The 25,874-nt window shown below is 47.3% G+C and overlaps 1 protein-coding gene across 1 annotated transcript in view; it reads right to left on the bottom strand.

Moving 5' to 3' along the window:
* INSC (INSC spindle orientation adaptor protein) overlaps window positions 1–25,874 on the bottom strand; it is a 123,656-nt gene that overhangs the window by 482 nt on the left and 97,300 nt on the right. The window contains exons 8-12 of the mRNA XM_037150582.2: window positions 24,670–24,841; window positions 20,024–20,202; window positions 10,630–10,696; window positions 6,461–6,616; window positions 4,988–5,064 (exon numbers count right to left, since the gene is read on the bottom strand). Of these exons, the coding sequence (XP_037006477.2) occupies window positions 4,988–5,064; window positions 6,461–6,616; window positions 10,630–10,696; window positions 20,024–20,202; window positions 24,670–24,841 (651 nt within the window). The remainder of the gene's footprint in view (window positions 1–4,987; window positions 5,065–6,460; window positions 6,617–10,629; window positions 10,697–20,023; window positions 20,203–24,669; window positions 24,842–25,874) is intronic.

Genomic DNA, 25,874 nt, shown 5'->3' with positions numbered 1-25,874 from the left:
GGTCAACTTAGTGAAATATTTGTTCATCCTAGAGACCAGAACTGCCAGAAACATCAGTAGAATTATGTTGCCACTTCCAAGTCCTTAGAGAAACCTTAGAATGGAAAGGACTATTTATTTATTCATAAATTCAGCAAGGTTCTGAGAAGAGCATTATGAAATGAGAAGAAAGGAAGATCATAAAGTTGAAGGAGGTGGAGATTCTGCCATCAAGATGGAGATGAACAGGGAAGAGAGGTGCAAGCAGAATGAAACCACTGCCCAGGTTTGCACATACTAAGAGTTTTACTCTTTGCTCTGTATGCTGTTGTATTTCACACCCAGGTGGACTTGCTCAGCTCTTCTCCATGACACAAAGTGGGGAGGAGGCCCACTCCTTTCTAGCCAGCATTTATCCTGCTGCATTTATCCTGCTGCATCTAGTTGCATTTATCCTGCAAGGCTTGTCCCACTGTTACATCTTCTAAGAAGCCTTCCATGATTCCTTGGACCAGAGCTGTTCCTCCCACCTCTGTGCACCCACAGCCCCTGTGCTGACCTTGACCTTCTCAGACTCGATTGCAATTGTCTTTGAGGTGTTTATCTCCCACACTAGGCTCTGAGCTCTGCAAGGGTAGAGACTCTGGGTTTTTTTTTCCCTTGTATCTAGAGTAGGTTGAACAATCCAGCACAGAGTTGAATAAATGTTTGCTGAAAAAATGATCAAATAAAATGCTTTAAAATTGAGTCCACTGCTAGAGCTACCTAAAATTACAAATGTGAACTATGTATCTATATAGACCAATGAGCCGAGACAGTGCATACTAAATGCTCAATAAATACTAACTCCTTTCTTCTTCTAGAACCTTTACACATCAGGAAACAAGGTGGGAGCTTAAGGATGTCCTTCCTTGGGAAACATGGGGGGCAATATCTGAAATGGCAGAAGAAGCAAAGAGGAGGAATGCCAACACAATATTTCATTTAATACTTACAGGATACTGCAAGGTAAGTGTCATGATTTCCGATTAGAAATAAGGACACTAAGATTCAGAGAGTGAAAGTGACCTTTCCAAGGTCACACAACAGTTCAGCTCCAAGGCCCTCATACCAACACACACAGCATGATGCTGCAAGCCCAGAATATTAGTTTATACTGAGTATAAGGCAGGAATAGAACCCGTTGCCTAGACATGAGAAGTAACCTGTTGCTGAGAAATACCCAACATGGTAAAACAGAAGATGCCTCTAGTTGGTCATTGGACTAACAGGCTCTGTCATGTCCAGTGGATCAAGAATGGACATGTGTCTCTGTGTTCAGGGGCAGGGTCGGAGTCATCAGTGGCAAGAAGCAGACTCCAGGAGATTGTGTCATGTTAGTCTGTTCTGTTTCTCCAGGGGTATGATTTCCCTAAGAGCTAAAGAGGCTGACTCCATTGCACTTCCTGATTGCTCTTGATCCAGCTGGGAGAATAACCCATTACCCTTGAATTGTCACAGTAAAAACAAGCCAAGGATCTTCAGCAGATGAGGGTGTGAGGCTAGCACTGTATTTTATATCAACAGTGATAAAATAAAGTAAGGGGGAGGGAGGAAGAAAGACAAAGAAATAGAAAAAATAGACCCACAAAGAGAGAAAATAAGATAGAAGAAAGTAGCAAAAACACAGAGAAAAGGAGAGAACAGAAAAACGGAACAAAAAAAGGAAATACAAAAATTGAGAGACAGTTTTTGGTGGAAAAAAATGAGACCAAGCATGAAAGGGAGATGGAAAGAGGGAAAGATGATGACAAAAAAAAGAGAGAGAGAGAGAGAGAGAGAGCACACCCCAGGGCAGGAGAATCATAGGAGAGAGGTGGGAGGAGGGGAGGAGTCAGGAAGAGCAGGAGAGAGAGGGCTGGTGCTGATAAAAAGAGAGAAAGGGAAAGGCGGGAGAGAAACCCCTAAGAGAGCAGGGAACCTCTATAAAACACAAGAGAGAGAACTAGAAACAGACCTGAAAAAACACAAAGGCAATAGACACCCAAGGTCCCCAGAAAGTCTGCAGGACATGAACCCAAACCACCTCAGAGCACCCTCTTCTCAGCATCCAGGGGCTCAAAAGGACCCTAACCTTACTGGATCCTTTCTCTTGGTTGCTGCTTCCCTCAGGGGGTTAACAGCCAGTCACCCCAGGATCTCATTCCCGGACAGTCTGAAAACACCTAAGAACTTAACAAGCCTGGCAACCTCCTGACAGCTGCTTCAATAAGGGAAAATCAATCCTGTTTGCAGGAGGCACTCTGAGCTGCCACTTCCCCAGACACAGGAGAAGAGGATTGAAGTGTCCTCCATCTGTCTGAGAGGAACCTTTGAAACTGAAGAGGGGCAGGAGAGGTAGCCTCCAACTCCATCCACCAGGCCCGGCTCCAAGTGGCCCCATCTCACCAGCCAGGGGGCAGCAAATACGGAGACCCTTCCACCAGCCAAACCACAAACACCCACCAACATGGGGGAAAGGGTGGGGAGACAGTCTATCAGTCCATCAGCCAAGCCAGAAATAGTCACCAAACCCAGAGAGAAACGAAGAGCTGGAAAAGAATAACAACCTTAAGAAGGGTGAAACTCAAAAAGGGTGAACTGCAAATCTTCCCATGAGCCAAGGTAACAAGGCCAGGGCCATAAGACACAGGGGGAGAAAGTGTGGCTGGAAACAAGATTATTTGGTCAAATGTCACAACCTGCAGCACCAGGTAGGCCTGTGTTTAAACTCAACAGCCTCACTTTATAACACCTGGAACACCAGATAATACAACCTGCCTCCTAATGAGGAAAACCTAGGTGGGCCTAGGTGCATACAGGTGCTCCCTGACTTTGAGCATGGAGAACTCCCAGGAAGCTTCATGAAGAAGAGGGATTCTGATCTAAGTCTTGAAGGGGCTACCGGCAGAACTGTAGAAAATGTACCTGCTGGGAACAGGGGCCAAGGGTGGCTCACCGCACTCTGACCGAGCCAGAAGGACGAGGCCTGGAGGCAGTGGGAGGCCTTCAGAGACCAAGGGGTGTCAGAGCCCAACTGCGAAGGGCTGGACCACAGGGACAGTAGCCGTAGGTAACGGGAACCATGGAAGTGTCATGGTCGTGAACTGTCAAGAAAACAATGAGCGCAGCATCCAGGTAGTGGGTGAATTAGGGAGGGAGGGGCTCTCTTCGGTGTGCAGCAACTTGTCTACAGGAGGAATTTAATCCCTTTTCCCCTGGAAAGCCCTTTAAGAGATGGAAGACAGTGGCCACACCTTTCTGTGTGCTCTTCTTTGAGCTAATAATGAAAATGAAAAACGAATCATGACAAGCCCATATATCTGAATGGAGCTTAGTTTCCCAGCATTATTTTCTCAGGGCTTAGTCAGTGCCGAGCAGTTGCCAGCTGCCCGAGTTGTCGAGGTAATGGTACTTGGGGCCAATTATTATGAGTTTTCCGGGTATTACTCTCTGTCCATTTGACTCACTAGACCAGACAAAATTAAGAAGCTCTGAGAACTTGGATTAAAAAATTATGTTTTTACATTCACTAACCTCCAGCTGAAACTTAGCCTTTCCATCAGTTGTGAATGTAGCAACAAACCATGAAGCCTCAGCAGTCCCTGTGGCTTGTTCACCAGCAGAAATCCCAGAACCTTTTGTAGCTCATGACGGTTACAAACTGCGTCAAACGTCACTGGCACTCACCAGTAGTCAGGTAGCGATGCTTATTAGACCCTCTGCCAGATTTTATTTAATTTATTAATTAAATGTGTGTATATTGACATATCACCTGTTTAAATACTCTATAATTATTTTAATATAACTGGTTTCTTTTTTAATTCTCTATATTTTATTGTATGCCTTTAAAACATTATTCTGAGAAGGGGCCCGTAAGTTTTGCCAGATCACCAAAAGCACAAGGAAGGTTAAAGTTGCTCTGCATGTACCAGAATAAAAGCCCCATGAGAGCAGAGATGTTTGTCCTATTTTTTTCATAGCTATATCCCCATAGCCTAGAAGAGTGCATGATACATTGAATTACTCAGTAAATATTTACTGAATGAAATGTATAACATGTAGTGAACTACCCAATATCACATAGTCCATTAATGGCAAAACCAAGACAGATGTGTCTGACTATAATGCCCTGCTGTTTCCACCACGCAATGCCCATCAGGAGCTCCCAAAAATGATGGGAACTCTGTTACAAGAAGATAGGTAAGAAGAGGGCTTTACTGTGACACAGCCTGAAGGACCTCTAAACCCATCACTTCTATCACTTCTCCCTTGCATTTGTTGAGGACCACTCAAGGCTCTGGATATTAAACAGCCTATATACCCAATGGCTTCCCTGCTCCTCCACATTTCCAACTGGAAGCTGCTCTATTCTGAGATTCATTATAGTGCAGCAAGGAGGAATACAGGGACAAAGCATGCATCCTCCATCAGGTGTTACTGGATGAATTAATCACTGACCCAGACATCAAAGAGAAGCTGGGTGGGGACCTCCCAGGATGCACTTGCTTGGTTCAGGGTGAAGATTCTGGGGACTGACTGAATAATACTCTCTGTCCTGTCCTATTGCTCCGCTCAGCAAAGGAGAGAAGGAAGCCACAAAGCTTTCCTCCAAGGAGGAAGGGAGGCTTGCTCACTATGTCCAGTTTGGACAGGCAGGAGATGTTCAGACCCTAAATCCCACGTGCAACAAGCCCCAGAATGTCACTAACACCATCCAGCATTCCACCAGCCAGCCACTCTGGTCTTGATTGCTGTTAGGATTCCCTAGAACCTCAAAAGTTTGTGGTTCCCCTGTTCCCCATCTTTCACATATATGACTTCATATAATTTTCTTCACAATTTTTTGAATTATATGAACCAGTATTACTCTTACCGCTTTAAAGAGAAAAGTTGAAGCGCAGAGAAGTTCCAGGGCTTACCCAAACCAGCCATGGCATAGCCAGTGCTCCTGACCAGGGAGAAAGGTGGGGGAAGACTGAGAACTCACCAGGCAGGCCACGAGCACAGCATCACTGCTGTTCCTCTCGGAGGGTGATCGGCAGAGCTCAATGAGGCGGGACATACCTGCGTGAGACGTGCAGAAAATCTCAAGCCCAGCATGGGGACCAGCCTGGCCAGGCCTGACCCAGGGATGTTCCACTCTCTCTCACTCCCCTCTCTGTGTGGGGCCTGTGAAAGCGGGTGGCTTCCAGGGCCCCTATCAGCCCTCCAATCGACTGGGGAAAGAGAGTGAACCCAGCTGGAGGAGCTTGTGGTAGAGACCTGCTATCTCAGGTGTGAACAGACCCATGCCAGGGCCAGGATACTGGCCAGGACTGAACTTAGTTAAGACAGCAGTGAAGGTAGCACAGGTCTTTCTGAAAGAGAGATACTTCCGTGGAGGCATTTCTGATTTTACCAGATCCAGCTTTAGTGTTTACATCTTCATCAATGGAACTGTCAGTACCTTCTGTTTTTATTTTTCCAGTTGCTTATCAATCAGAAAATATATTGTAGCTGAAACTACAGAAAACTACAGATTAAGTTAATGTTGTCTAGCCTTCACAGAAAAAAAGTTAAATAAATGACTTGCTTGTCAATGCAAGTTGACTTTATTCATCAAGTCAACTGTCTACAAGTCTTATGGAGCTGGAATTCCTTGCTGCCCCGGGGTCACCTCTTGCCATCCTTGTTGTACCTGGATGACAGGCAGCCCTGCCAGGCCTGTTCTCAGCCCTGTGCCTCGAGCAGTGCCCTTTCTCAGTCTTCACAGCAGAGTAACTCCTCAAACCACAGGTGGAGACTCACCTCCTTGCTAAAATGTATTTTTACCCACCCAGATAAATGTGGGCTATTGGACCTGGTTTGAGCATTGCTCTATGATATTCAAATGCAAGTGTTTCTTTTCATACTTGCCACTCTATTAGGTCTGAGTCTCTGTGGTCAAGACAATGTTATGGTCAATGTTGTATGTCTAGCACTTGGAGCAGAGCCTAGCATAGAGTGGGTATCTGAAAATGTTTATTGAGTAAATAAGAGACTTAACTGAATGAATGAATGATTTAATAAGTGAATTCATAAATGAGTTAATGATGAATAAATAAGTGTGCTAATGAATAAACAAAAGGATGAATTAATGAGTGAATGAACAAATGAGTAAATGAGTAAGTAAATAAGTGAATGAATAAAGAATTGAATAAGTGAATGAAAGAATGAGGTCCTAAGTAATAGGAATTCTGCAGGTGAGTCACTGTTCTGGGCAACTAAGACCTCTCTAGGGCTTTCCTCTCTCTTGCTTTAGCCCCAGAGTACAAACTGGACTAGGGGCTGTATCCTGGGCCTCCATCCCAGCATTTCCCAGCACCCAGAGAGTGGGGCTCACCCCAGGCAGTCCTTGCTCTAACTCCTCTCTTGTTATCACGAAAGCTAGGCTGTTCCCACCTCCAAGCCCCTGCCCACTTCCACAACCAGCACCACTTACAGCTCAGCCGCACGGCCTCACGTGCCACCTCTGGGTCTCGGCTGAGACGGGCGAGGGTCACTGCAGCCTTCTGCTGGACTCGCTCACAGGCTGCCACCTCAGCGGGGGTCCCAGACCTTGGCTTCTCAGACAACATGCCCATGATAAGCTGGACCCCTGGACAAGAGGCAATGAATAGTTGGTACCCACTCCAGTGAGGAGCCCCACCCTGGGGCCAGCTGGATGGATAGCTGCAAAGCTTGAGCAAAAGCTGTCAGAATGAGTTAGTGGTCTCATACAGGAAGGAATTTACACAAGGCCACCTCTTCTCCTTCTACCTTGGGCATGTCTCTGACTGCATGTACCAAGTCACCGTACTTGGAAAGAACATCTGGAGGACATCTTGTTTTACTTTTTTAATGCTATTACTGAGCTTTTTTACCACGTGTTTGGCACTGTGCTAAATGCCCAGCAAGTGCATGATCCCCTAAAACCTTCCAATAGCCTCATGAACTGGTTACTAGTATAATTCACTTTGAGGTCTGGAGAGAAGTATCTTTTCCAGAGTCATGCAGTTAGCAGTTGGGGAGCTGGTATCAGAACTCAGATACTATGGCTCTTCTCTATCACCTCTTCACTTCTGATGCTGGCTGCATCTTAAGTCAGGTCCAGCGGTGAGGGGTCCCCTGGTGGGAGGTAACCCAAACCAAGACTGACTGAGCAATAGATCAAAATATTTTAGAAGTGATTAAACACTAGAGGAAGCTAGAGCAATTGAATTGAGAGAGTTAGGCCTGAATTTGGTGGGCTGAGAAGCCTTCCCATCCTCCCCTGAAACGAGATCTGTCTTCTGATCGTCCTACAAACCTGCACCCACATGCACTGGCCACCTGATTCTTTCTGCAGGCAATGTCCTTTTCCTGGCCTCTCTAGCAGTCCCCATCTGCAGGTGGTGGTAAAATTCCATCTTCTGTGGGAGGCACTGCACTAGCCCTCACTCCCCTTCCCTATACCCAGTGGCACTTGCAACTTTGGAACTTAAAGCAGACATGGCCCACAGATGTATTTTGCTTTGTTCTGTTGCTTCACAAAGTGTCTAAAATATTTATTAAATTTTTGATAATATGAAAATTGGGAGATTTCCACCTTCTAAAATATTACTGCCTCATCTGACATCCTGGGCCCATTATAAGCTCCATCTTTTAAATGAGACTGATCCAGTCCCTGCTGAGCTCATATCACCCATTTATATTACCTGTCTGGGTGCTGTGCACATCTAAGTTTGCAGCCTTTAACTTAGACCACAGGGCTGGAATGGTCCTTAGAGTTCTATAGTCCAACCCCTTTTACTCCCCCACTTCACAGACAAGCACCTGAGGTCTGGGGAGGTGAAGTGATTTCCCAAGTTCACACAGGAGTCAGGTTCAATCCAGTGCCATGGCCATGTGCATCTCCAAGTCTTATTTGAACTACATACAATTTTTAACTCTCCTAGGTCCCCATGCAGAGGGACTGTGAGTTACTTCGTTATAAACCTTAAGACCTTCAGTTCTGGAGAGGGGCCATTTCTCTCTCTGGGGAGCTTTGTAAGTATCCAATTTCTTCCCCCTATGGGCACAAGGCACTCTGAAGGTCCTGCCTTTCTTAGCACCAATTATCTTTGCCACCACATACTCTAACGTTGGGAACGGTGCTTCTCTCCGAAACTGTCTCCATGGTCACCGATTAGAACATGGCCTTCAGGTGCCTGTGCCCACATGTCCCTAAGACAAGTTCATGGTTGTTAATGTCCCATGATATGAATATTATAGCCTATGAGGACATGAACTGGGGGCACCAACTTTAGAAAGTTCCACAAGCTTAAGAAATTTTACTAGCTCTTCCTGATTAAGGTTTCCATAAAGAAGCAATTTTCCCATGCTCAGCTTAGCATCTGGAATAGTTTCTCATATAACCAGCAGGTAATCTTCACAGGGCAAGGATTTTTGTCCATTTCCTGCATGTGTATGTCTAAAGTATCCAGGTATTGCTTAGCTCAAATGTTTGTGGAATGACTATCAAATGAATGAATGTGAATGCATTCATGTGAAAAGTCTTACAGGTGTATAAAAACAAAGTTGTCTCTAAACATACCCTTTTTAAGTCTAGAAAGTGGTAAAATGCTATGAAATTGGGGCTGCCTAGGACAATCCAGAATGTGTTTTCTAACTTCTGACCAGGCTCAATGGCAGAAACATCGCCTGGGAGTTGTGGGGAGTTGCAGCTTCGTAGACCAGCCCCCAGCATCATGGTACCCCCAAAAACAGTCTCTTCAGCTCAGTCCCCAGACCCACAAGGAGAAGCAAAACTAGCTGAAAGGGGGATATTGAGGCCAATGGATTGGCAGCCAAGAGCTTGGGCTGCCCTGGCCTGCCTCCCAGTATGAGGATGACCAGCGACCACAGTCTCCAACTTCCCATAACCCTATTCATCCAATTCCCCACCACCAACAACATACACAATTTGGGGCAGGACAGAGACTAAATCACCAGAGTGCAGGGCAAGGTACATCAGAGTCTCGTGCATGCTGGTAAGAGGACTGCCTTCCAAAGCCCAGGCTGTAGCTGTATAGCAGGGCTGGCCCTGGCCGGCCCAGAAGGTCTGCTATCCACGTCATCATCCCACAGACAAGCACCCTTTTGTAAATAGCCTTCACCAAACTCTTCAGTGGAACCATGTGAGACGGCCACTGTTTCCTGAAAGAGCAGATACATGTAGCACAGTACTCATTCTGGGCCACATCCACTTCTGACAGGCTTTCTATTTATCTTCACATCATTCCTGAGAGGTCAGTATCAATATTATTCCCATTTCGCAGATGGAAACACAGAGGTCCTACAGCTAGTAAATAGCAAAGCCAGTCAGTTTGTTTCCAGTTTTCATGGTGTCGACTGCTATGCCACCCTCCCTCACCTGCACTATTTTATCGTAGATGTCACACTCTTGTCACATTATCACATTTGTCTAGTTGGCCTCTCCTTCTAGACTCTGATATCCTCTCTGTTCATTTGTTTAGCACAATGCTAGGCACAAACTAGGTCTCAATAATTATTGACTGAATGAGTTCATTCATAGTACTGTATAAACCACAAAACCATCCTCTACAGGTGCTAGATATCCCAATCCCAAACCCACAGGCCTCTGGTGAGCCACTCTTGCCGAGCACTTGAACTTAAGCCTCCAAGTGTTGAAGGAACAGCCCACAAATGACACCCCTCAGACTCCCAGCCTCAGCAGCTCAGGAAAGTTTTTCATTATTAGCTCATCACATAGAATTAACACAAAATGGTATCTTTCAATTAGCAATAGAGCAATGGGGGGTGAGGAATGCGTATGTTAGTTAAAACAGCAGGGCAACCCCGGAAAAGGGGGTTTAACAAGAGCAGAGGCAACTGGCCCTGGCTCCCTGCCCCCTCGTCCTCATTAGTGTCTGGTCTCCAACTGGTTGCTAATTGCTCCCTTATTTCCCTGTCACAGGAAGCCCTCACCACTCTGCTCCCAGCTGCAGGGAGGCTGGCCTGCCCTCCAGCACAGACTGCTTAGATCAGTTTCTGGCCAAGGAAACCTGGCTCTCTTCCGGTGGACCTCAGTGACACCCCCAGCACAAGGTGGGAGTGGGGGAGAAAGTGCAAAAGAGGCGCACTCAGGTGAGGGGTCACGGGATCTGGCTAGCCCCGACCTGCTCCCACACTCCTTGGGCTCTTCAGCTTTCCACTGAGGCCAAGTCCAAGAAGATAGGAATGATTTGAAACTGAAATGCCTCCTCCTGTAGGAATAGACTTTTACATTTTGGATCATGAAATCTCTGTCTTCCCTCACCACCTTAGTGAAAAGAGCAACTGCCACCCTCCACCTCGGGTCTGCCTTACCCTCTGCCCTGCCTTGTCTTCCACGTGGCACTGCCACTCTCAGGCCTTCTCTGTCTCCCACTCGCTGTCTCCCACTAGAAGTGGAGCTCCACAATGGGAGGTGGACATTTACACACTGGTCCAGCTGCACACATAAGCACCCACATACACACTCCTGTGATTGTGCAGACCTGCATGTACAAATTTGTGTGCCTCCACATAGGCCTTCCCCCAAACACAAAGGCGCACAGTTCTGGATAGGCACACAACCCACACAACCTGCCCTCTGCTAAAAATACGTACCATTCTCCTGGATGATGTCAGAGGCGCACTGCTCGAGGACAGACATGTTCGCCAAGATGGTCACAATCTGGAAGAGACAATTGAGAAGCTAAGAAAATGGGCACGTCTGAGCCAAAAGGTGCTCTCCGCAGACAGGGGATCCGGGGATGACAATGCTCTCCTGTAGCCTGTGATTCCTCACTGGGCACCTGGCCCATCCTTTCAGGGTATTTTCCTTTACCCTCTGGACTCCTGCCACCCAGATGTGCTTCCCCAGGGACTTGAGGCCCATTCATCAGCTCGTGGCCCTGGGATGGAACCCAGGGCACCACTGGAGAGAACAATGCCCCTGAGGAGACAAGCAACACTTTCTGCAGAGTCCTTCTGATCCCAGGCCCTGAAATGCAGATGGAACTGGCAGGTTCCTGGCTAGCCTCTGCCTGGATTGGGTTCCCTCCATCCTAACTTTTTGCCCTGATACTGAACCCCACCTACTTTCAACCTGAAATTAATGGAGACTAAGGTCAAGTTAGAGAACATGAGTGGGCTAGAAGGGCAGCGATACACCTCAAGTATCACGTATTATATAGAATCTGCTGAGAAAGTTCATGCTCAGCTGCACTTCACAAGTCTGTGGCCTGCAAACTTTGCTTGTTGGTCATCACTGAGGGACACCACCTATCCTAGAGGGATGCTGATACCAAGTGGACAGTGAGCCATGGTTATGACCTCATGGGCTGGGCAGCCAACAGCTCACCCATCCCCGCCCCCTGGCCTAGTCCAGGTTGCAGAAAGAGCTCACAGCACAAAGCTGGATTAAGAAATGGACAATCAAAGGACCCATGGCAGACTCCCAAACTGTACAGGGTGCCAATTTACCCCTGGGAAATGTGGAAAACCTGCCACCTGTTACCTCAGACACCACCCACAACACTGCTCCTGACATAAAGAGCAAAATGAAAATCCATGGAAACAGACAGCGCTCCCACATGGCAATTGCAATAAGTAGTCAAATGAAATAACATTTCTCATTGGTGCGGGCCTATCCCTGGTGAAAGATTCTTCGGTATAACTGGAGGCCATGGCCCGCCTCTGAGGAGGCAGCTGGCAGTCTCCCGAGGACAGTTTGGGCAGCTTAAATTCTGAAACTGGCTTATTACTGAATAGCAATGTGACATTCACCAAGAAAGGGTGTTAAGTGGATTTTAATTGGCTCAATATTGGCATATTACTCTGGATAACAAATAGGTTAATGGATAATCTATTACATAATAGGTCTCTTTTCAACAGAAAGAAAAATTTGCCACATTAACAGAATATCTACCTCCCCACTCCCACTAAACAGATGTTGACAAGGGAGATGCATCCCAACTGCTGAGGCATCTGTGTGTGGCAGCCCCTGCCAGCTCAGAGTGACATAGCACCATGTCACTCTGACCTCTGCTTCCTCAATCACACCTCAGTCTCTGACTCCAATCCTCTCGCCTCCTTCTTAGAAGAACACTTGTGGTTACACTGGGCCCACATGGACAGTCCGGGTAATATCGAGATCCTTCAACTGATCACATCTGCAAAATCCCTTTGGCCACGTAAGGTAGCCCATCCACAGGTTTGGGGATTAGGATGCGGACATCTTTGGAGGTACATTATTTGGCCTAACACAGGGGATCAAAATGACATCATGGATAAGACCATTATGGGGCCTGGCTGGGTGAGCGTGACCGGGGAGGGCTGCCAGGGCAGAGACAGGAGACTCCCCAAACGCCTGGTCCCAAAGGCAAGTCTGCCCTACCAAGTGTGTGAGGAAGGGAGCCACGAGCTCCTGTTTGCATTTTAGAAAGATAGTGGGACTAAAAGAGGGTTCGTTCTCGAAAGCCCCACCCTTTTAAGATTATGAGTGTTTGTGGGCTGAGTGAAAGGAATTAAAGGAAAAATATGAGTTGAAGATGCAGTTGAAAAATGAAAGGTTCCCCAAGAGGCACAGAGTGCACTGAGGAAGGACACCCGAGGCCAAGTCCGTGATGGATCACAGTCGGGCTGGCTTGCTCTGAGCTGTGAGCAGGGGCAGAGAGAACGACCTCTGCTCCCACCACACAGCAGCTACTATACTCCAACCATCACCAGCCTGGCCTCTCTGAATAGACATGCTTGCTTGATGCTTGACATACTGATCCAAAAGGGAAGGGAGGGAGGCAGGAAAGGAGGAAATGAGGGAGGAAGGGAGGGGGAGAGGGAGGAAGGATAAATTTAAAAAAGAAAAGGAAACCTTTGTCTGCAGCATCAAGTTCATTACATGGCAATTATTAGCTGTGTCACAGACACAGGTAGGTCTTTGTGTCAGACTAATTTAGACCCTGTTAATGAAAATTGCTTCCTCTTTACAGAACCCGTACCCCATGTGGTTTTCTGAGGTACAGATGAAGTATTCAATTAAGCACAATTTGAATAAATGCCAATTAGGCCCTTGCCTCGAGGCCCCTATTTTGAAACATCCTTACGTGCAACTGTGCACTGTGATGTAGCGGGGAAGGGAGATCAAAGTTTCTTCTCACAGTCAAGCCCAGGGATGGGACTTCAGGGACAGCAGGCTTATCTCAGGCACTAGAGAGCAATGCTGTCAGGGACAGTTCTCCCCTGGCCCAGGCTGATTCGATCCTGTCTGATGATTTTCAATTAAGTCCGATTCCTCCTGAGAGAAAAGGCACTGTTGCTTCGGCAGTTATTTGGTGAATAGGAAGGACACCAGCCTCTGGAGCAGCCCTAGGTGAGAGAGAGGCGAGGTCGTGCACTGGCTAAGCACATGGGTCAGCCTAGTTCCAAACCTTGGCTCTATCCTTCACTTTCCTTGTAATCTCAGCCACACCACTTCACCTTTTGTGCCTTGGTTAATGATGGTGTATCAGATTTCTATTCCTACCTCAACAAATTACCACAAACTGGGTGGCTTTAAAACAACACGATTTTATCTTGCAGTTCTGGAGGTCAGAAGTGCTAAGTGGGTCTAACAGAGGGAAGATCAAGGGGTTGACTGAGCTGCATTCCTCAGGAGACTCTAGAGCCCATGTCCTTGTCTTTTCTAGTCTCTAGAGACTGTTTGCAATTCTTTGGCACATGGCACCATGTCATTCTGACCTCTGCTTCCTCAATCACACCCCAGTCTCCGACTCCAATCCTCTTGCCTCCTTCTTAGAAGAACACTTGTGGTTACACTGGGCCCACATGGACAGTCCAGGTAATATCGAGATCCTTCGACTGATCACATCTGCAAAATCCCTTTGGCCACGTAAGGTAGCTCATCCACAGGTTTGGGGATTAGGATGCGGACATCTTTGGAGGTACATTATTTGGCCTAACACAGGGGATCAAAATGACATCATGGATAAGACCATTATGGGAATTAAAGTAGTTAATGTGTTGTCAAGCACCCAGAACATTTGTTAAATAAGATGAGTATCATTTGCCTGAAGGAAACAACCTACAAGTACCCAGACCCTGAAAGACTGCATCCAGGAGCACTCGGTATTGGCACATGTTCTGCTGTTGTGAGATCATCGCCAAAGGAAGGCAAGCTACCAGACCTTCCCAGCAGAGAACCTGACTAATGTTGTGCTTATTACTTTCTGTTATATTTTGAAATAATTTTCCCTTTCACCTCCCAAAGACCTGACTGACCACCTTAGGAAAATGGAGGTGAAGAACAAATTGAACCATAACAGCAGGGGAGCCCCCATGTCACTGGTTCAAAAAAGGAACAACCCTGTGTGGGAAAAAGTTTGTCAAAGCCTTTTGATATTAGCATATACACGGAGGAAAAGATTTACTCTGGGCAGGCCCAGGGCAGGTGCCTCAGGAACACCAGTCCGCAACCCACCCCAAAGACGTGGACCAGGCTTGTCTCACACTCTTACCGATGTCTGCCTGTGATCACACACCCACTCTGTCCCTGTCCCTGTGTGCTCCATATAAACTAACACTGAAGACTGTGTCACATAAATAACAAGTGAGGAGCACTCAGGACACCCAGATAGAGGCAGATGCTCTATCTAATAGAACTTACAACACAGGATAGCTGACATGTATTTCATGAAAAATTATTATTGCTTTTATGCTGTGCAGTAATTAGGACAAAAAGGCCAACAGTTCATATGACTGTAATTAGAATTACTCTTTAATTGCTAGATGGAATATTTAGATTTCTGTTATCACTGTGTTTACTCTCTAAAAGCTATATCTACTGTGCCAACTACTGCCCTGAGACCAGCCAGCAAAATCCCTTCCAGCCTCCAGGGAAAGCCTACTGCGTCTCCCTGCCCTGCCTTCTTCCCTCCACACCATTTCCTCTACCAAGGAGCGGAAGGAACTAAGACAAGGATATTGTTTTGAAGGATGAAGGGGTCTGAGAGTAGAAGGGCGTGGTCTCTTTGAGTACACTGTGTCCACTCTTTCTAAGTGGCTTACCATCTTTACCACCCCCTCAATAACACGCACACACAGACTGAAACAACACACACCACCTTGCCTGGTGCCACACCACACCCACCACCACATTAAGTACATTCCCTGGCCCTACCTTCCTGCCCCAAAGCTGGCATTCCCCATCTCAGACCCATCCCAGCTCCTGCTTCCATCACACACCCCTGCCCTGCTTGTGTCTGAGCATCCACTCTGGTGCTAACCACTTGATGAGCATTATGCCATCTGATCATTATAATGATACCAAGAGGGAGAGAATATTATTATCCCTGTTACCCAGATGGGGAAAGTGTGACTTAGAGAGATCAAGTGGTTTGTCTAAGGTCACACAGCTAGAAAATGGCAGAGTCAGGACTGAAACTCGGGTCTGTCTCAACCCAAAGCCTATACTGTTTCTACTATGTCATACATGTATATGACAGGACTTTAAAAACCACACAGGTATTTTTTTCATGTGAGCTAAAATTATAATCCCTAGTAACTGGCACTTCTGATAAAAAGGACTCCTGATAATGGTTTTCACAGTGAGGTGAAATGGTCTCAGAAATGCTGCAAAGTCTGGACATTCTAAAATGTCTAGCAGACGATATGTTTTTTTGTGGGAAGTGTATACCAGCACCCCCACCTCTATCACAGCAATGAATTTCAAAGGCCACAGAAGGTCATGCTCAGGGGAAGTCTGTGTTGTGGGCTAGATGAGATAGTAAGGTCTCTTTCACCCTCAGTTGTCACTGCTTGGCAGGCAGGGGAGAGGTGAGCTGGCATGAGACAGCCCCTTTCCCACTGCCCATCACACCTGTGGCTGGGTTCCCCAGGCAGCAGGACCCGTAGAGAATACCTCCTGTGGATTAAAATTTGGTTTGTTAGCAGGGAGTACTTCTGTGAGAGGAAGAACCCAGACACAATGCTGCCCTCACCCCTGTCCACACCCCAAGGAGGGGTACAGGATAGGCATGGCCATCAAGGCTTCTGCTGGACAAATTAAGTGGACTCAGCTTGCTGAGATGATGGAAAGGTTCTCACCGAGATGTCCAAATGGAGATGGACCAAGTATAGATCCAAGACCAAGAGGCTTCACACAACATTGGCGTCATTGGCAGATGCATTACCGGAAACTTCATGGGCATTTAATCTCCTAAGTGTTTCAGGGGGCAGTGAGCACTTCAGAGTCTAATTCATCTTCTTTGTCTTCATTACAGAGAGCTCTCTGATCACCTTAATCCTCCCTCTGCCACAGGAAAGAGCCATTTGTTTCTTTAATGGGAACACTCTCACTAGCTAAGTGGTTGCTCTGAGTCAGGGCAGAAGGTGAGCCATCCTGAGGATGGTGGGAGCTGTGCCTGGCTGAAACTTAAAGGGTGGGGTGAAAAGGGAAGAAGAGGGATGAAAAAGATGGAATTCGGGGGACAAGGTGGTTAGGGAGTGGGGCAGAAAAACCCTTGAGTCCAGAGTCAGAGAGTTGCCCTCTACATAGAACTTGACCACATTCCCTCTCCACCCTGAACCCCCTCCTTCCTAGGAATCAATGAGGTTTCAAGAGGGGCCAGCCATTCATCATGATAAAACAAGGGCCTCTGCACATAGGGCATAGGGGACATCTAAGCTGAAAGAGATCACCCCCCTTTTACAGATAAGCAAACTCTACTCCAGAGGTCCCCCACTCAGGGCAGCGTGCCACACATCCAAAGGCCAATAGGAGTAATAACATTGACATGTGCTTCCATTTATTTAATAGTTTCTTTGTGCCAGGAGTTGTACCACGAGGTTCTATTCATTCATCTATTTAATTCTCACTTCAACTTTGTGAAGTACATTTTATTCAACCACATACACAAATGAGAAAAGTAAGGCTTAGAGTGAAATGTCTAAAGTTATATGATTATCACAGCAGAGGGGCCTTGAACCCAGGTTCATCTGACCCCAAAATTCCTTTCTTTTTGACGTACTACTGGATCTTGCATGAAATGACCAGAGTTGGCCACAGAGAGGCATGTGAAGGTGAAAAGACCTCATAATGTGTCAGGAAGATGAGAGACCCAGCAACTGGAGGTGTCTTGCTGAAGAAGAGGAGAGAAGGAGCAAGGCCCATTGCACAGGGTGGGCCCTCTAGCCACATTCCCCGCAGCCAAAGGCAGTGACCGCAGTGCACATTGGGCAGGTCCCCCTCAGAAACCAAGCAGGCCATTGGCCATCACTCTGTATCTGTCTGTACTCCCCGCATCCCTTGTTTGGGTGGGGAGCTTGTTCAACTCCTTAAGGAGTAAAAGACTTGACCATAAAGGAAGTCTGAAATCCTACCATGGTTGGCTTGGGAGGGCAAGTTAAGGATGTTGAATAATTCACTCTTCATGCTCTTCCTGGGAGCATTAAGTTTTTAAAAACAATATCATGTATTAAAGACTGAGTAGGGGCTAAGCATTGTGTCAGGTTCTTTACATAGATTATCTCACTCACCCTCACCATAACCCTGTGAGGTAGACATTCAAGTCCCAATTAACAGAAGAGAACACCAACACCCAGGAGGCTGTGACCTGCCTAAATCGCCAATGAATAAGTGACCAGGATCAATACTCAGTCTCTCTGACTGTACAGCTACACTACCTCCACTTCATTTTCAAAGATGACAGCAGATGACAGACAGAGACCATCTAAGTCAGCCTAAGTCAGGCCAGAATTAAAATGCTCGCTAGCAATTTGCCAACCCTATGATTTGGGGGGCATCCTTTTGAGCCTCAAGACCTTTATCTGTTTTCTGACTACCTACAATCCAAAAATCCCAACCCAAAAAAATTCACCCCCCAATATTACTGCCAGAGCTGGGCTAACAAGTCAAAAAAATAAAAAAATGGTGATTAAAATATTATACAAATTCAAAAAAGAAAAAAAGGCTTGTTGGGGATTCTCCTAAAAAAAAACACACAAAAAAAAATAATAAAGAGAGCGGGCGGGGGGGAGAGGAGGGAAAAGGGGGGGGTTGGTGGCGGGGGGGGGGGGGGGGGGGTGTAAAATGGAGCAAATATTACCAGCTTCATAGAATTATTAGAAACCCCACAGGCAGATGCTTATACACCAGAAAATTTGCCCTGAATGTGAGTTTCTATAGACAGTGATTTGTTGGGAACCACTCTGCCTGGTTTCAGGAGTTGTAACTGGCCCCCCATGAATAAGACTGAGTGAGTGACCTCCAGAATGCAAGCCACTACGGAGGCAAAGCTTGTCTCTGGCAGCAAGTGCTGCTTCTGCTTCTTCCCCTGCCCCCAATGCTTGGTCCATTAGTCAGAGATGGGTAAGACCCCTCATAGAGGGGGGCAAACTAAGCCAGACACAATCACTTAGGAGGCCCTCAAGGAAGGACTCAGGGGGCTGCAATAAAAAGGGAGTGATGGACCCTCGCCCCTTGGCTATTCTGACATAGCCTGAGTCCCCATTTCCTTCTGGGAGAAGCACTTCCTGGCTCTAATCCACTTAAGCCTAAAAACCTATAACTGGGAAGATGGTGCAGCTCTCTGCCGGCTAGAACAGGATCCAGGGTGATTGGGCATAAGAAAGAATTCACAAAGTCCTATGAAGCCTGCTTTGCTAAGAGTCCTTTCATTCACATAAGGGTTCGAGCAGGAAATAAGTATGTCTCCCAAAGTTTTTCCAACCCCCTTACCTGACAGACACTGACTCACACTAAGCCCTCAGGTTACTTTGAAATGTTATCTATTGTTTGATCCTTGCCACCTGACATTGATTAATGAGCTTTACCTGTATTCCTGTGTATTACAACCTAATAAAAGCCATTGAAGAAGAGGTTCTTGGTCCTTCTCCTTTGAGAGATTGACCACCTCTCCTCCCCAAGCAGATCATGTCTTGGTAGTTTCCCTTTCATCCGTGGCGAATGGGGGGACTTGCTGGCAAAGTTGCCCCCATAGTGATTCTAAGGATAAGAAAGAACTAATGAAGTGTAACCTACTTCTTCCTAACAGAGGCCTTAAGAAATCTCAGGGAAGTATAAACATGAACTATGCTCTGGGGAGGGGGAGAGACAGAACTGACATGAAACAACTGGAAATGAATAAATATCATTAGAAAAGTCAACACTGCATTGTGAGGTGTGGCCTGCAGAGACCTGGAGCCATCAGGGAGGGCTTTGCCAGGCTTGCTGGGTAGGAGCTGGAATCTGAAGCTGTGGCAGCTTTACTAGGTAATGAGGCTGAAAAAATAGGCAGGGATTAGAGACTCAGAGGCAGACAAGGATGAGCTGGGTTGGGGGTTAGTGATCATCTAACTAACTTAGAGCTCAGTCACCTGGTAGATAGCAGAGACCTGAAACCCACCTGATCCACCACCCCAGCCTAGCGTAGGGGAATGGGAGGCTGAGTATGTCTGAGATGGGACAGGACAGAATACCATTACTGCAGAGCTCAAAGCCCCTTAAAATCCCCCCACTCAATGTTTTCAGATACATTTAACAGTAACATCCTTTTTTCCCAACAAAACTTTATATTTGGAGCTCAGATATACAAAAACATTAAGACTATGAGGCCCAGAATCAAGGAACTACTCCAAGCCCCTGTTTTCACGGACACAGAGAAGAGACAAAACTAGCTGCAGATCACAATGTCAGACAGGCACTGACAGGAGTGGGACACAGACTTTCGGTGTAGGTCCAGGGACCTTCCCATGATGTCCCTGCCTCCTAGGGCTGACAGGTGTGAATGGAGATACAGAAAGGTCTGTAATGGGATGAAGAAGAAGAGGCAAATGGGCTCACAAAGATGCTCCAAAGGCAAGGAAGCATGCCACAACATTTTCTTCCACTTCCCTACAGAATGAGACTAGCAGAACTGACTGAGGGCAGCGGGCCATGCTGCCTACCCCAGGACCTAAGCCCTGACCTCCTGACTTCTGTCTTCCTGATGACAGGCCCTATGCCTGATCTCTCTGAGCTTCTCACCTGGTCCCGAGTATAAGGCGTGTCCACTCTCTGCTTGTCACTGCAGGCTTCCAGCAGGACGCGGATGGCGTTCAGTTGCAAGAGCATTTCGCAGGCCATCGTGTCAAAGAAGGTGATGTTGGCAAGGGCCGCAGAGGCCAGCAGGAAGACTTCCCCAGATGACGCCTCTTGGCACAGTTCTGGTGGGCAAAGAGGCAAGAAAGAGCTTCCATTGAAAAGTGCTTTCACATCAGTTTTCTCATTTGGTTCCCACAATAGCTCTGGGAGAAAATCTGGGCAAGAGTTATAACACCCACTTCACAAATGAGGAGAGTGGTTATTCAAAAGAGAAATGTATCTGTCTGCATAAGCAGTAGAGCTGGGACTTGAATCCTGGTGCATGACTCCTATTCACTTCTTTATGCAACAAGTATCTCCTGAGTGAACACAATGTACCAGGCACTGCTGGTGTCCTGGGATGATATGGTGGGCAAAACAGATCAGGTCTTTGTCCCTGTTAAGCCCACATCCTAGTAGTGGACAGGGAAAAAATGGAGCATTTAAAAAATTAACATAAATGGTTACAAATTATAATAAATGTAAGGGAGAAAATAAACAAATGTTAAAAGAGAGAATAATTAGAAGCCCAATAGGGTACATAAGGAAAGTCTCCTTGGGAATGTGACAGCTGAGCCCTTAAGAGAAAAATGGGGTAATAAGGAGAATATTTGGGTGAAGAATATCTTCCAGGTCAAAGGAACAGCATGTACAAAAGCCCTGAGGCAGAGGGGAGCTCCTGGTCCATTTATATCCCCACTAATGTACACTAAACTGTTGCTGCATTTGCCTTGAGAAAAGGGCTAAAGTTAAAACATAAAGGTTCTGCCTCTCAAGCTGCCATCAGCAAAGCTTCAGTATTTCCTTTTGGTCCCAAAATAAGTCCTATACCAAGACCCTGAAGAGGTTTTTGCTCTTTGATCCTAGTGGTCACAACCCAGACTTAACCAGATTCCCCTACTAAGCCATCTGTAATAGTACTGGTGGCTATGATGGATCTCTAAGGCAGGGAGGACCACCCCCCAATCCCTGCATCCCTCCACCACCTAATACATTTGCCCATGGGCTCCACTTGACCTACAATGGACTCCTGCCTTAGGAGAAGGCATAGAAGGGCTCTGTCCATGGTGCTGCCTGCCCATCCCAATGGATCTGACTTCTGACTCTCAGCTCCAATTAGACTGCCCATCAAGGTTCGTCCTGGGTCCCAGCCCTCTGCTACTGATAACACCTCTATGAAAATACAGGAAGAGAAGCCACACTTCAGGAGAACGGTCCCAGAGGAGAAATAAGGTTTCTAAGACATACTGAACTATGTTTTATCCTGATCTTTAGTTCTTGCTCCCAAAGAGTCTGTACTTCTAGGTTCTGATATTGAAACAGGCACTTTTTGGCACCTTCCAGTGCCTGGTCCCTACCTATAAAGGGACATAAAATAACGTTAATCGAATCCCCGCAGTGTGCTTTGCGCTTTGCCATTAAATTCTCAACACTCTTATAGTAGAAAATGGTTGTCTCCCTTTACAGAGGTAGAAGCTGAGACTCAAAGAGGCCAGTAGCAGCAGCAGCTACAACTTATCCTGAGTGTTCACTCTGTGCAAGGTACTGCTATATAGTGTTTTCCCTCATTAAGTCATTTCCTCCTCAGAGCCACCGATTTCTACCATGGTTTTATAAATGAAGGAACTGAGAATCCAAATGTTAAGTGATTTCCCAAAATTGTGGGCTTGAGGATTGTTGGCAATTGCTGAAAACTAGAATCAAATCCAGGACTGCCTTGCTCCAACGTCCCCATTCTTCCTGTCCTCCAGGGTGCCCCTTGTCTCCAGGCCTCAGATTTATTCCCAGTGATGCTCCTGCAGATCCAGGTTTCAGTTCTACCAGGAGGGCACTGTCTGCCTCTGGGCATCCCTGCTCCCCACCACCCAGGGGTGACCACTAAACAACTCAGAATCCTGATCTAAACATGCATGCTAGAGACAATGGACTAGCCAAGGAATTGAGAACTCTGTTAATTCCCCTTTTCTGATGACTGCCCTGTCCTCTCATGTTTAGGGGAGGGAAAACCAACCCCTTCTAGGCCACTTTCCTACATCCAGAGTTCAGGGTGAGACCATACGACTCAGCAGCCTACGATGCTTCAGGATCTCTCCTGGGTCTGAACACCCACCCTCATTCTTATGCAGTCACCATTGCTGCCGACACAGCAGTTAACACAACCATCTAAGTGCCTTTTAATTTGGGTGCGCATTGATCTGGTGCACATTTACAGTCTGAGTCACCTGGGATGTGTTAGGAAGATTAAACTGAGGAGTCCGGTGACTCATTTGTAAATGTTTCCAGGGAATGGCAAGAAGTTGGAGGGCTATTTCCCACCAAAGAACAGGGTCCTGGCGCCCTGCCCAGCAGATATCTCCCATCTGCTGGCTCTCGGGCAGACTCCACAATGTATCTTCATCAGAGTGAAGTGAATAGGGAGTCTCCTCTTCTCTCGGGAGAGGTCCAGCCGAGGCAAAGAAGTAGGAATGGCCATAGTGAGAGGTCATTTGGACTTTATTGATATGTTGTGATTTTAAATTATTTTTTTATCATTTACAAATTAGGAGATTCTTGACAAAATTTAGGATTTTCGTCTTTTTTTTTTAAAGGTGATTTTTAAAAATATTTTATTTATTTATCTTTAGAGGGGAAAGGAAGGAGAGAGGGAGAGAAACATCAATGTATGGTTGCCTTTCATGCATCCCCTGCTGGGAACTGTCCTGCAGGGAACCAGCCTGCAACCCAGGCATGTGCCCTGACTGGGAATCGAACCGCGATTGTCTGGTTCGCAGGCCGGCGCTCAATCCACTGAGCTATAGGATTTTCGTCTTGTCTTTAAAAATAAACCTTTTGAGCCCTGGCTGGTATGGCTCAGTGGATTGAGCACGAGCTGAGAACCAAATGGTCGCCAGTTCAATTTCCAGTCAGGGCACATGCCTGAGTCGCGGGCCAGGTCCCCACTGAGGGCCATGTGAGAGGCAACCACACACTGATGTTTCTCTCCACTCTCTTTCTCCCTCCCTTCCTCTCTCTCTAAATATAAATAAATAAAACCTTTAAAAAATAAGCCTTCCCCCCATGGCAAAAGTCGACTGGAGTTTATTGGTGACTGCCACCCTTTAGTCCCTGCAGATGCCTTTCCGCTCCATGCGGGACTCCTATCTCCTTATTGCCTCCTTCCATCTAGACTTCTCAACTCATTTGCGTTCCCTGCCTGGCTCTGGTGACTGACTGAATGTGAGATTCCCAGCAGAGGTAGACCCTAACACTGTTCTGTGACCTTGAGAAAGCCCCTCGACCTCTCGGGGCCTCAATTTCTTCTCCTAGAAAGTGGGCATTAAAGTTGATGATCTCTTGAGTTCCCTCCAGCTGAGACTTTCAATACCTGGCTTCTGCATTTTCTTGACTCTGAATTAATGTGCGTGTTGGCAAACTGATTTCTCCGCACCGGGCCTGTGGGTGCCGCTGCCCCAGTGACTAGAATCAGCCGTAAAGAGCCTACTTTGTGCAAAATAATTGTGCGTCTTCAAAATTCTAGAACTAGAGGGACTCTTGAGAGGACTGGGTCCCAAACCCTTGTTTTATGTGTTAGGAAAATTGTAAAGTGAGCTTTACAATAGGACGTGGCCAGGGAGTTGGCCGCATCTCACACAGCGCCTGCACAGGGCTGCTGGGCCCTGGCTCTTTGCAGAATGGATGAATGAAAGGGCAAAAGTCCAAACCTGAGTGTTCTGACTCCAAGGCCCGTGTTCTGTGTTGCCCCTAAATTTGTGCTGTTCCAGATATTCCCCGCCCTGGTGCTAACCTGACACTTTGTGACAAAATTCATTTTCGTTCAGTTTCAATAAGATACGGATGTAGGGACAGTGACAGAGAGGGGGACAGAAGCAGAAACACAGATCACCCCCAGCACTTATAAAGCACAGAATGTGAGGGCGTGGTTTGCAAAACAAATTTCCTGAGGATTGTGACCCAGATGAGTTCTAGTTTCTGCAGTTTTGCAAAGAAAGATGGAGGAGGAAGATGTTCTCAATATTGGGCTATGATTCTCCTACCAGGAGGACATGCATCTGAACAGAGAAACCCAGGAGAGTCAATGCTTTCCAGGCCCCATGACTTAAGGCCACGGTGGGGTGGCGGGTAGCATTTTAGGCTGAACTGGTGCTCTCTGAGAAGCTGTCAACTCCAGTCACTGCTTTCATGTCCATGGGGCACAACAGACTGAGATTTCAGGAACAAGATCATCAGAGCCTTTCTGATCAAGTATCTGAACCTCCAAATTTGACGCCCCCTCTTCTCTAGGGCTTGGCCTGGTCTCTCATCTGAAAGGCCAGTTCATCCCCATCTGACCTCAATGAAGGAGCTTCCAGAAGGGCTGTGTGCATTTTAATGGAAGACTTGACAGCAGGGCTATTTCAAGCCTGACTCTGATGCTTCAGTGGGACTTCGGCTGCAGCAATCATCTGTGCCATAGACATGTGTGGCACAGGGGGGTCTTCCTGGGCCTTCCTGAAGACAACCGTGGGAAGGCTCCCTCACTCAGCGGTTCCCACCCACCCGGCGTGACTCACTGACGAGAGCTGTCACAATCTCCTCCATGCTCTCCAGGAAGCTGCTGAGGTGCTGGGTGAAAGGCAGGTGTGGGGAAGTGACCTGGGCGACCACAGCTGCAGCCTCAGCCCGAGTGGCCTCTGAGTGGCTGTCGTCAGTCAGGATGTCGGCCAAGCACAGAACGCCATCTACCTGCAGGGGGAGAGAGAGCACAGCCTGTGTATCCTGGAAGAATACCACTGCCCATGGTGGTAATGAGATGGAGAATCAAGGTCAGCCTCATGGCCCAGCCCTGGATCCCCAGAGACTCTGGAGGCCTATCCTTTGGCTGCAGCAGAGATCAGCGAGCTCCCATGGGCTTCTTAGAGAGCAGGCATCAGGGGGTCCACCCTGGTCATCTCTCATAGAAGAAACAGTCACTTCACACTCTCACATCCCAGAGCTCCATCCTGGCTCCCTCTTGCATGCATGGTATGACCTCGCATGCGTCACTTAGTTTTTCCAAGGCTATTCTTCTCACCCACCCACAGGGTGTTGCGGGGTTAAGAAGATGAAGCAGGTGATGGCAGATCCAGAAAATATGCTTGACAAATGTTGGCTCTCTCCTCCTTCCCTTGGGTTAGCAGCAGGCTGAGCTCAACATCTCCCCTTCCCCACCTTCCTCCACCACCCTCCTCCACAGAAAGAGGGCTGCTTCCCTGGAGGGCTATCTCTCTGCCCAGACAAAGAGGAACAAACTTGGACACAGTGGGACAGGAGTGCCACTTCGCTTCCCAGTTCTGCCCCAGTCAGACTGGCTCTTGGCATAATAATAGCTGCTGCTTATTGAATGCTTAATATGTGCCAGCTACCACTCTAAGTGCACTACATACGGTAGTACCCTGCCTGATCCTTGAAATAACCCTTTCAGGTCAGTGTTATCATCAACCCTGGATTACCAGTGAAGAAACTGAGACGCAGAAAGGTGCACTGACTTGTCCCAGACCACAGACTTTAACACTAGTCGGCTTGAGATTCAAACCCACGCGGCCCGGCCTCAAAGCCCATGGCTGTGAACAGGACGCTAGACTTCCCTCGGAGAAGTGCCCCCTGCGCTCAGGCCCTCCGCCTCCACCAAGCGTCGGTGGATGAGACTTTTGGGAGAAAGGGGGGCAGTAACTAGTCAAGGTTAGCTCAGCAGTGCTACTGCAGCCCCTCGGACATCCCAGGACACCAGCCTGCCTCA

This window comes from Artibeus jamaicensis, unplaced genomic scaffold (assembly GCF_021234435.1).
Source record: "Artibeus jamaicensis isolate MK-2021 breed Jamaican fruit bat unplaced genomic scaffold, CSHL_Jam_final contig_797, whole genome shotgun sequence".
Lineage (NCBI taxonomy): Eukaryota > Metazoa > Chordata > Mammalia > Chiroptera > Phyllostomidae > Artibeus > Artibeus jamaicensis.
This window is presented reverse-complemented; position numbering and strand designations above follow the sequence as displayed.